The sequence below is a fragment of the Monodon monoceros genome, unplaced genomic scaffold, assembly GCF_005190385.1.
Source record: "Monodon monoceros isolate NGI ecotype Baffin Bay Population unplaced genomic scaffold, NGI_Narwhal_1 Super_Scaffold_3, whole genome shotgun sequence".
Lineage (NCBI taxonomy): Eukaryota > Metazoa > Chordata > Mammalia > Artiodactyla > Monodontidae > Monodon > Monodon monoceros.
Genome location: NW_021703780.1, coordinates 43511080 through 43523249, shown reverse-complemented (window position 1 = coordinate 43523249; position 12170 = coordinate 43511080). Strand labels below are relative to the sequence as shown.

At 42.9% G+C, this 12170-nt stretch overlaps 1 protein-coding gene across 17 annotated transcripts in view; it reads left to right on the top strand.

Annotated features, from left to right (window-relative positions):
- The window catches only part of DST (dystonin), a 497869-nt gene that overhangs the window by 364822 nt on the left and 120877 nt on the right, over nucleotides 1-12170 (top strand). For all 17 annotated transcript variants that reach the window (XM_029242504.1, XM_029242501.1, XM_029242518.1 and 14 more), the window contains 3 exons: nucleotides 2672-3220; nucleotides 5259-5435; nucleotides 10242-10365. In XM_029242504.1, coding sequence (XP_029098337.1) covers nucleotides 2672-3220; nucleotides 5259-5435; nucleotides 10242-10365 — 850 coding nt within the window. The remainder of the gene's footprint in view (nucleotides 1-2671; nucleotides 3221-5258; nucleotides 5436-10241; nucleotides 10366-12170) is intronic.

Here is a 12170-nt window from a genome sequence, read left to right as displayed (position 1 = left end):
GTGATGAAATTATTATTATTAATGTTATTCTTATTCTCATTTTACAGATGGGGAAACTGTAACTTACAGAATGAGGTGTCTTGCCTGAGGTTACACTTCTAGTAAGGAATGGAGTTGGGATTTTAAACTAGGCTGTGAGCTCAGTCCCTCTGCTAAATTCCAGCCCGGGCTTGCTGTGCCCTCCTGAGTTTACTCAAGTTCTCTCCAGACTTCAGATCATCTTTTTGGTGAAGGCTGTGGCTGAGAAGAGGAGTGAAAATTCACTGCATGAAAAATCTAGGGCTAACATTAATGCTGCTACAGGAGCCAAGGGAACATTTGAAAGCCATTTTTAAAGAGTCACATAGTTGATCATTTTATTTCAGTGTGTGGCTTTTGATGGGCAGATGCCTGGGCCTGGGGAACATTTGCAATTCTGTTGTTTGCCTCCGAGTCTTTGTCTTTGGAGTCTTGGGAATAGAATGCCCTCTGTGAAGCTCTTCTAGTACAGGAAGTAGAAAGGAAACCAGAAGGGCTGGGATATTCATTACATCACAATTTCAAGGGGCTATTCCAGAACCTGACTGTAATTGTGTCTTAAAATGAAAAATCTAATGAATTCCTAAAGGAACCTGTGAGTCAGGTACAAAGGAGTCAGGAAAGGTTAGTAACTTGACCAAAGGGGTGAAAAATACCAGGGTGGACCCAGACATACAGGTGCCTTACCGGAAACACTTGTTTTTAGCCACAGCATGAAGTTTGCCTTCTGAACTTTTCACTGCTAAGAGTATGAGAATCTGAAAGTGCTTCACAAATTCCTGCTCTCCTGGCAAAGTGGAGAGATGGCCCAGAGGCTCGGGAGACACGAGGGCTCTCGTACTAACTCTCTGCGCTACGTGTCCTGGGCCCAGTACTTCTCCTCCTGCAGCCTGTCTCCCCTCATCTGTAAAAGGAAGGGATGGGTCAGGTGACTTTATAGGTATTATATACATCTGTCTGACCACGGAGATGGTGTATGAATATAATTCAGATACCGAAGAGAGAGAAAAGCCTGCGGGAGAAAAGTTATTTAGACAAAAGTACTTGTCCTATGCCCACTGTGTGTCAGGTGCTGTCACAGACAAGGGGACAAGGATTGATGAGTCTGTTCTCGGCTGGCGGCTGGGATCAGACTTTGCGGGAACAGCTGTCCCACAGCAGTGCTTCTTGGCCCTTTTCACTTGATGGCATAAAATGATATTTTCTCAGCCCCTGAGTGCTCTGTTTTAGGTAGTGAGCAAAGTAAATTCCCTGTCTTGGTGCTTGCCTGCTGGGGGGTGACGATAATAGGGCAGGCAGTAAATATCCAAATTCTGTGGGATGCTGGAAGGTGGTAACTTTTTGCCAAGTTAGGTACGGGTGGGCGGATGGGGTGGGACCACCTTTCAGGGTTAATAGCCTCGTCCAAGTAGGTCCACACAGGGGGATGAGATTCCTGCAAAGACTCAGAGGAGGTAGGGGTTGCAGGCAGGTGTCTGAGGGGAGAGCTGGAACCAGACAAGAGAACAGCTGGAGAAAGAGGTCCAGATGTGCCCGCGGGTGGGGGTGGGGTAGAGGTGGGAGGCCGAGTGTGTGGTGTGGGGAAGGGGGAGGGCCAGGTCGGAGAGGGAGTTCGGAGGTGATGGGATCAGGCTGTATGGCTCCATGTCAGACATTACAAGAAATGTGGAAAATGGCCCAAAAGGATTACTATGCTTTTTTTTTTTTAATTGAAGTATAGTTGATTTACAATGTTGTATTAGCTTCTGCTGTCCAGCAAAGTAATTCAGTTATACATATATATGCATTCTTTTCTATATTCTTTTCCATTATGCTGTTTACCACATTTTAATGGCATATTGGGGTGGATGGAAGAAGCTGGTTATGGCTGGAGAGGAAGGGACTCTAGCCGCTGAGGCCCTGAGGGCTGAGGGCGGGTAGCTGTGCACACCTGTGACCTTTCTGCCCCACACCTGTGACCTGCCAGACGCTCTGCTCTTGCCTCCAGGGTGGACTTTGATCCCTGACATGTGCCCGGCTCAACAGGCAGCATTCTCTGTGTGCTGTTTCCTGTGCTCCTTTCAGCAAACCTGTGATGTGTAGGGTTATTGTCCCTTTTTCCACATGCAGGAAACTGAGACCCAGTCAGCTGAGTAGCTCCAAGATGCTCCTTTATTATACGTGTTCCTTTAACTTCCTTTGGGCTTCTCCGAATGTATGTTGTTCTTGCTTACTGATGATCGTAGTGTTTTTATAGGTTTCAAATTATAGATTCTTTTTTTCCTATTAAATATCTTTTCAGGATCATTTCCTAAGAAAAAATATTGTACTTCCTTGATCAATAATTAGGTAAAGACATTGACAGTCCCTTCAGGGGGCTCGTAAGGAAGGGATGAATAAAATGAGAGCAGATTGTAGATGCTTGTTTTAAGGCTGGAACAGAAATTTGTTCCATTTTTTCCAACCTTCTCAAAAACAGTACTTTCCAGAGAAGATTGGAAATTTTAAAATTAGATTTTAAAATTAGCTGCTCACAAAGCAGCTTTTGCTTTTAGGAAGTTCACCATTAAGAGGGAAACAGCGGGCACCCTAGACAGGTTGATGGGAAGCAGGCCTGCGGGTCCTGGGTCTGTGGGTCCTGCATCCAGATGATGCTTCATCTGCTCTCCCGCAGGCCCAGCATGTGGAGCTCGCGGCCCAGCACCAGGCTGTCCTTGTGGCCACCCAGGCGGCCCAGGCCTTGCTGGAGAAGCAGGGCCACCACCTCTGCCCGGAAGAAAAGGAGAAGCTGCAGAGGAACGTCAAGGAGCTGAAAGCGCATTATGAAAGCGCGCTGGCCGAATCGGAGAAGAGGATGCGGCTGACCCACTCCCTGCAGGAGGAGCTGGAGAAGTTCGACGCCGACTACGGCGAGTTTGAGCAGTGGCTGCAGCAGTCAGAACAAGAGCTGGAGAACCTGGAAGCAGGTGCCGACGACCTCGGTGGTCTGACGGCCAAACTGAAGAGGCAGAAGAGCTTCTCGGAAGATGTCATTTCGCACAAAGGAGACTTGAGGTACATCACGATCTCTGGGAACAGAGTGTTGGAAGCAGCCAAGTCTTGCAGCAGGAGAGAGGGAGGCGGCCGGGCTGAGCGGGGCCACCTGGATACCTCTGCCACACACAGGGAAGTCCAGGGCAGGCTAGACCGCGCCACTGACCGCTTCAGGTCCCTCTACACGAAGGTAATTTCATTTTTTTTAAATTGAAGTACAGTCCATTTACAATGTTGTGTTAATTTCTGCTGTACAGCAGAGTGTTTCAGTTATACATATATATTCTTTTTCATATTCTTTTTATTATGGTTTATCTCAGGATATTGACTATAGTTCCCTGTGCTATACAGTAGGACCTTGTTGTTTATCCATCCTTATATAATAGTTTGCATCTGCTCATCCCAGACTCTGAATCCTTCTCTCCCCACCCCACTCCACCTTGGCAACCACAGGTCTGTTCTCTATGTCTGTGAGTCTGTTTCTATTTCCTAGATAACTTCATTCGTGTCATATTTTAGATTCCATATATAAGTGATATCATATGGTATTTGTCTTTCTCTTTCTGACTTACTTTACTGTGATCATCTCTAGGTCCATCCATGTTGCTGCAAATGATATTACTTTGTTCATTATTATGCCTAAGTAATATTCCATTGTGTATATGTACCACATCTTCTTTATCCATTCATCTGTCGGTGGACATTTAGTTTGCTTCCAAGTCTTGGCTGTTGTAAATAGTTCTGCTGTGAACACAGGGGTGCACGTATCTTTTTGAATTATAGTTTTCTCAGGGTATATGCCCAGTAGTGGGATTGCTGGGTCATATGGTAGCTCTATTTTTAGTTTTTTAAGGACCCTCCATGCTGTTCTCCATAGCGGCTGTATCAATTTGCATTCCCACCAACCGTGCAGGAGGGTTCCCTTTTCTCCACGCCCTCTCCAGCATTTATTGTTTGTAGACTTTTTGATGATGGCCATTCTGACCGGTGTGAGGTGATACCTCATTGTAGCTTTGATTTGCATTTCTCTGATAATTAGCGATGTTGAGCATCTTTTCATGTGCCTCTTGGCCATCTGTGTGTCTTTGGAGAAATGTCTATATTTCTCCTTCCCATTTTTTGATTGGGTTGTTTGGTTTTTCGTTGTTGAGTTGTATGAGCTGTTTGTATATTTTGGAAATTAAGCCCTTGCCGGTCGCATCGTTTGCAAATTCCGTAGGTTGTCTTTTCATTTTATTTATAGTTTCCTTTTCTGTGCAATAAGGTAGTTTCATTTTAAGGCATGAGGAATCTGTGCGTGTAGTTTTCGTTCTGTCCTCTTTAGTTTGGGAATTAGAAGCAAGAAATCTGAAAACTGAAGCAGGGAAAATAAAGTATTTTCATCCTACTTCCCTCAGTCTTATTCGTCTGCTTTACTTCTGAAAAATATGTTTAAAGATTAGGAACGTAAAGTTATTTTTTAAGTTCATTTGGAGTGATTTCCAGGCAGCCCTAGCTGTAAAACTCTGTGATACCTGTTTTGCCCAGCAGGTGGCGGGTATATTTTGAGTCTAAACAGAGTGGTTTGCTGTTTGCAGCCTCTGAAGCTTGAGAACTGAAGCCTCCTCTCAGATAATTCCCTTCACAAGGAATTCGTTTTACACATATATTTGGTCTGTGTATTATTTTAATACTTAATAGCTAACAGACTGTTTCAATTTTATTATTCTCGTGGACCAGTAAGAGGGTTTTGTTTTAAAAAAAGCAAAACTGAGAAAACATGTCCCTGTTTAGAATATAAGCTGACCAGGCTGCACAAATGTCTTGAAAAGCATCGTTGGCTGTTGGCCTTGGCTTCCTTCTGGTCTAGATTATTTGCCCTCCTTGTGTTAATCAGTCTTGTGCAGCATATAGAAGTGATTTATGAAGCACCTTGAAAACCTTTCCATCTGATGCATACTATACACGTGGTGTGTAAACTCCATGGAGACGAGCCCCCTCTGATGATTGACACCTAAACCCTTCATTCCGGATTAAGATCCAGGCCTCATGCAGATGTTTTTGAATTGGTTAGTTTTTGACTTGTTAGAGGAAGCATCTTCCTATAAAGGAGAAAATCTTCACCCTACAGTTTTTGCTCACTTTGGTTGAAATCTGGTGTTTTACAGGTGGCGTAACCCATAGGTCCTGAAGATTATATATAAAAGTAGTGGATTTTAATCCCCACCCTTCTCTCTTTCGATTTTCAGTGCAATGTCCTTGGGAATAACCTCAAAGATCTGGTGGATAAATACCAACACTATGAAGATGCTTCATGTGGGCTTCTCTCTGGGCTCCAGGCTTGCGAGGCCACGGCGAGCAGACACTTATCTGAACCTGTTGCCGTGGACCCTAAAAATCTGCAGAGGCAGCTAGAAGAGATGAAGGTAAAAAAAAGAGGGAAAAGACAGATCCAGCCCCAAGGTAGTCCCGTGGAATGCCCTCCGCTCTCCCCCACTTTTGTGATCGTTCCCCCAAGGGCAGGGGAGGAAGGGATGGGAAGATGTGTGTCTCCCTCTGGGGGGAGTTACAACTTGACGTCTGTTCGTTTCTCTTTCTTCTACTGCGGTTTAGCTGGTCTGACATTGCTGTCATGGTTCGTATTCCCAACCTCCTCATCCCCAGACAAGACCAGTCCTGCCTGGGCCACTTGGTGATCTTTACGAATACAAAATTATTTTTCGTATTTTATATTGGAGTGTAGCCGATTCACAATGTTGTGATAGTTTCAGGTGCACAGCAAAGCAACTCAGCCATACATAAACATATACATGTACCCATTCTCCCCCAGACTCCCTTGCCATCCTTGTTCATTGTCTTCTCCTGCATTACCACCAAGCTCCACAGGGCAGATGCTTGGTCTGTTTTGTTCACTGCTGTATCCCTGGGCCCTCGTAGGTCCTTGATGAACATTTGTTCATGAATGGACCGGGGGACGGAGAGGGTGTCACTGTCACACTCCGTGTGGGTTCCTGTTGGGTTACCCCCGATTCACAGAAGTACACACTTCAGTTATCACCTTGCCCACTTCTCAGAGAGGCCACCTGCCCTTTTGAACATTCAGACTTGATGGGGGAATTGTGTAAATATCTCAGCCCCACCCACAGTGGCAGCGAGAGTCTAGCCATTTCTTACATTCCAAGCATATTTTAAAATCCTCCTGTGAGGGGAGAGAAGTTTTGAAAAATTTTATTCTTCTTCCATGTGACCAATAATTTTGAGTTTGAAAGTTTCATGTCTTCAATCTTTTCTGTACTTCCTTTTAGCAGGTGGGTAGCAATAGCTCATTTCCGCCTAGATAGAAAGCAAACACTGTAATGCCAGTGAAACTACTGCCTTTCAGAATTTGGTTGCATCTGTTAGTTACAGAGTCAGAAATCATTATTGTGCGTTAACAAGGGAAACAGATACCCTACTGACTTAGCTTAATGTTAGGTATTGCCTGAGACCAGTGTCTTCTGGCTGGAAGAAAGCTGTCTTACCCTGGGGTGAACTGTGGCAGGTTAAGGCCAAGCAGAGAGAAGTGGGAGGAAGCGTGGGGTGAAAGGAGGAAGGAGGGGCTGGGGCCGAAAGGATGGAGAACTCTGTGTTTTCCTGGGCTGGAGTTTACCCAGCGCTACACAGGCACCAGGGCCATGTCCTGGGCCAGGTCAGCCCTGACGTTGATGCAGCTTCTGCACTTCAGGGGTGCATTTTCAGTCTGGAGGCTTTTTTGTTTTTTGGGGTTTTTTTTGGGTTTGGTTTTTTCTCTCTCTTTCCGACAAGAAGAACAGATCTGTCTTAATGAAGCTTTTGGTCCCCACGGGATGACGGGTCCAAGGGCAGTATATGTTGGCAGAGGAGATGTTGTGACATAAAGGCCATTATTTTAATAGGAAATGCCATGAGCGGCATAATTATTAAGATTGCTTGTATTACATTTAATTAGGAAGTTAGGTATTTTTAGCATCGGAAACTGTGAAATAGACATTTTAAGTTAGGTCTGTATTAACAAACTGATTTACATCCTGTGTAAAAGTAGTTTTAATGTAACTAAAGCAAAAAGACAAACAAAAATGAAATGAATGCTATGGCTTTTTAATGAAATGGAAACATGGATTAATTCTAGAACTGGAATACTACCTTGCTATGTGCTGAGGAAAAAGACTCCTCTAGTCCTCAGGCAGCCAAAGAAATAGAAAAAGAGTGCAACGTCTCAAAGGAGAATTAATTCCAATTAAGCCGCAGCATAATTTTAGAATTAAATGCGTGATTAAAGTTGTTCCTGGCATATGGATGTGTTTTCCTCAAAGATGATCTCAGCAGGTAGAGAGGATACATTTTTATGAGGATTAAGGAGTCTCCATTTCTTTCATTTTATTACCAACATCTTACAATCATTTTTCTTTTAACAGTACTACAAACACATAAGACTACTACCAAACAATCAGTCTTTTCTACATTTACAATACTCACTTCTACTTATATTCTGTTGTATGATAAATGTAATTTGGGACACCCAGTGGGTACATTTGAAATATTTTTGGCCAATAACACATTGCTACTAGCATGATTTTTAAAGTGGCTGTTGGCTGTGTTGTCAGCAGTCTGATACCCCTGGGCTAGAATGATGCTCTTCATAATCAGTGGACAAAACTAGATTTTAGCTTCATACAAAGCACAGAAAGGCAGGATCCTGGGACCCTTCTAGAGGTCTGGGTTTGGAGCCAGGCATGGGGCCAAGTAACATTGACAACATCAACCTTCCAGGCTTGCTCTGATCTCTGGGAGGGTGATGAATGTCGGGAAACTTTTATGAGCTGGACGAGTGCCCACGGCTTTGTAAACTTCACCCTTTTCTGGTCCAGGCTGGAGACCAAGGTCATCATCTTGCAGTGTTCCCTGTCACAGATGCTTCTTTCATGTTTTGATTTCATTGAAATCCATTAAAAACAATATATGGCACCCATTTGAATACTTTAATTTGCAGTTTTGTCCCAAAGTAGTGTTATAAACCACTACCACAGCTAAATTAAAACCTGATAACGTTAGGAACTAAAAACTACTGACTCTCTTGAACATAATTATGAAGAGAAAAGGCATAGGATGTTTTGAAGAGAAGAGGTGAAGAAGAGATGCTTTTCTTGTAATCCATTTCTAAGTTTTAGGATGGTAGGTAGGGCCATCTTTGGTACTGGATGTTTTGTAAAACCATGATCACTTTTAAATAAATTTATTCATTCAAAGACATTTATGTTCTAGGCCCACTGTTAGGGTTTTAACCCCTTTGTGTCTTCAAAAAACCTATCTCTGTCCTTGGGGAACCCACATTCTAAAAAATAATTTTTGGAGGTGCCTTTAAATTTATTTCATTTCCTGTATAACTGTGTGATGCAAATAAGCTGTACGTGTGGCTTAGACTTCAGTCCGTTTATAGGTAAAGTTCCTATTTTGAGGAATTTCTTACACTTAACTGCAACTAAACTTGTGGGAGAATTTCCCAAACTGATCACTCTGATGCAGATTCTTTGGCCTCTTAGAACAATTGTAGGATCTGGTATTCAGATCACAGATCCCATGCTGGTCATAGATTGTTGGGCCTTTGGACATATGCACAGCTGCCTGTATATTATCACAGTTTCTTGGATATGAGAATTAATTGAGGAAAATTTTGCCATTGGCTTTAGACATTTGCTTTTTTGTTGTTGTTGTTGAAGGCTGAAATGGAGGGGGATCTTTTAAGACCTTACACTTGATATCTTCATTTATTTACTTATTCATTCAGTTGTTTATTCCAGAAACTTTTGTTAATGCCATGTGCCCAGCACTGGGCTAGGCAGTGATAATAGAAAGCTGAATGCTATCAATTTCTAGTTCTCAAGGAGGTTCCAGTTTGATAGAAGAGACAAATCAGTGCAGTGTTATTCACAGGGCATGTGTGGGAACTTCTGGGGGCAGTGCTCCAACTTGGGGTGAGGAGAGACAGGGAAGAAGGCCTCCCAGCTGAATGTTACAGGTAAGAGCCAAGCTCAGAGTCGCCTCCCAAGGTCTGTGTGTAGAGATGCTAGGGCCTTGGGTCCAGCAAGAGCAAATCGCTGAGGGATAGCTGTGACGTGGGATGCTTCTGGAACAGGAGGGGGAGAAAGATGAGATTGAAGATAGAATTAAGAAATAGATTCTCTTGGACAATTGATGGCAGGCTCCAGTATCCCCTTTATTCTGAAGCAAGAGGAAGCTATGAACGATTTTAAGAGGGGAGTAGTGCAGTCAGGTATGTGTCTTCCATAATACATATCAGGGGCTGTATGAGGGGAGAGACTGGAGGCAGGGGCACAGTTAGGAGGCTTTTTCCAGTTCAGTGAGAGATTGTCCTGTAGTGATTCAGAAATACAGAACCAGAGCCATATTTGAAAAAAATATTAAGCAGGTGAAATTGTCAGGGCTTGCTGGTTGGTTTGCAGTGGGAAGGAAGGAAGAGGCTCAGGTACCACCTGGGTGATGATGCAGCCCCAGGAGGATGCCCAAATCCACACCTTCCCCAGGACCTGCCCCAGGGCCACCCCATGGAGGAGGCCCCTCCTCCCTTCCCAGGTCCTCCCCCCTCAACCTTTTTCTTATTCATCTTTGGCACTTACCACTTCCTGCCTTAGACTAGAAGATCCCCATGGGTAAGCTTTGTGTCTGTTTGATTTTTGTATTTTCACAAAACGTAGCAAACTTTTTTAGAATTTGTTAGATGTTAAGTAACTTTTGTTGCATTAACGGAAATAAATATGACTCAGCATTGGGTCAGGATGTGTAAGTCCTTAATTATCTCCTTCCCTGGAGTCAGAAATGGTCTCAAAGGGGTTCTGCTGCTTGTGTGTTTTTTACTTGTCTTTGTTTTCTGGTGGTTGTGGGGGTATTGTATAGAGTCTGGGAGTGGGATTGAGGGGAACTCAGGCTGAGGGTGGAGGGTTTCAGGATCAGGAATCAGGCCGGTTATCATGAGCACATGCTGAGGGTTTATTCCAGGACTGAACTTGAATGTTCCCGACTGGCTGATGGTTTTGCTAATGTCACTTTATAACTGGCCTTATTCTAAGAATTCTGGGGTAAGCTTCTACTGATGACAAGTCTGCTCTGTCCAGCTTATCTTACTGTGAATCTTTTTTTCGTATTGGAAATCTGTTATTTAGTCCTACTGAATATAATTGAGGCATTCAATCCTCCAGGCTCTACAGGGACAGATATCAAGTCAGCAGGTGGCTGTAGAGAAACTGAAAAAAACCGCTGAAGTGTTGTTAGACGCCAGGGGATCTTTACTTCCTGCCAAGAACGACATCCAGAAAACACTGGGTGAGTGGCATTTCCTCATGTCTGGTCTTACATGTCCGTTCTAAAGAGATGTCGCTCGCTAGCATATTCTGCGTCACTCTGTCCTTTCACTGTGAAGTGGCCCTTCTTGGTCAGGGCAGAGGCACGCCCTCCTTGGCAGGTGTATTAGGATCTTGGGAGTGGGGACTGGGCTGTGTGGTTTGCATACCTAAATTTTAATTTTTTATTTAGAAAATGTAGCAAAAACTCGTTTTAAAAATTTTAAATTTAATATTAGAGTATAGCTGATTTACAGTGTTGTGTTTAGTTTCACGTGTACAGCAAAGTGAGTTACACATATACATATATCCGTTCTTTTTCAGATTCTTTTCCTATATAGATTATTACAGAATATTGAGTAGAGTTCCCTGTGCTGTACAGCAGGTTCTTGTTGATTTTATCTATTTTTTATACAGTAGTGTGTAATTTGTTAATCCCAAACTCCTAACTTATCCCTCCCTGCTACGTTTCTCCTTTGGTAACCATAAGTTTGTTTTCGAAGTCTGTGAGTCTGTTTCTATTTTGTAAATAAGTTCTTTCTCTGCCTGACTTACTAAACTCAGTATGATAACCTCTAGGTGCATCCATGTTGCTGCAGATGGCATTAGTTCATTCTTTTTTATGGCTGAGTATTATTGCATTGTATATATATATATGTACCATATCTTCTTTATCCATTCATGGACATTTAGGTTGCTTCCATGTCTTGGCTGTTGTAAACAGTGCTGCATGTATCTTTTTGAATTATGGTTTTCTCTGGATATATGCCCAGGGGTGGGATTGCTGGATCATATGATAGTTCTATTTTTAGCTTTTTGAGGAACCTCTATACTGTTTTCCATAGCGGTTGTACCAATTTACATTCCCACCAACAGTGTAGAAGGGTTCCCTGTTCTCCACGCCCTCTCCAGCATTTATTGTTTGTGGACTTTTTGATGATGGCCATTCTGAGCGGTGTGTGGTGAATACTTCGTTGTAGTTTTGATGTCCATTTCTCCTAACAGTTAGTGATGTTGAGCATGTTTTCATGTGCTTTTGGTTAATGTCTTCTTTGGAGATATGTCTATTTAGATCTTCTGGCCAATTTTTGATTGGGTTGTTTGTTTTTTTGATACTGAGCTGCATGTGCTGTTTGTATATTTTGGAGATTAATCCCTTGTTGGTTGCTTCATTTGCAAATATTTTCTCCCATTCTGTGGGTTGTCTTTTCATTTTGTTTATGGTTTCCTTTGCTGTGCAAAACCTTTCAAGTTTAATTAGGTCCCATTTATTTATTTTTGTTTTTATTTTTATTACTCTAGGAGATGGATCCAGAAAGATATTGCTACTATTTATGTCAAAGACATAAATCGTTCATTCTTGCAGACATTCAGAAGACTATGTTTTCTTCTAAGTGTTTTATAATACCCAGCCTTACATTTAGGGTTTTTTTATTTTTTATTTTATATTAGAGTATAGTTGACTTACAAAAAACTCTTTATGTATGCAGCAGTCACAGAAAGTAGAACCTAACAAGATTCTGTTGGTTGATGGGATTCGGCCGAGCTAGACTCTCAACCTAAGGCCAGAACAGACTCAACAGACTCTTGGAGGGATCTTCTTGTCAAAAGCAGGAGCAAGGGGTTAGGAGGTTGAGATGTTCCTGCTTCTCCTTTTCGTGGGGTCTTTGAGTGTCCTCACGGGGTTCTTCCGTGATCCTAGAAACCCTGTCGAGTTACAGCGGTGCTTTTGCATCCTCTCATGTTAGGTGGTGCCTTTCTTGAGGAAAGAGCTATTGTATATTACCT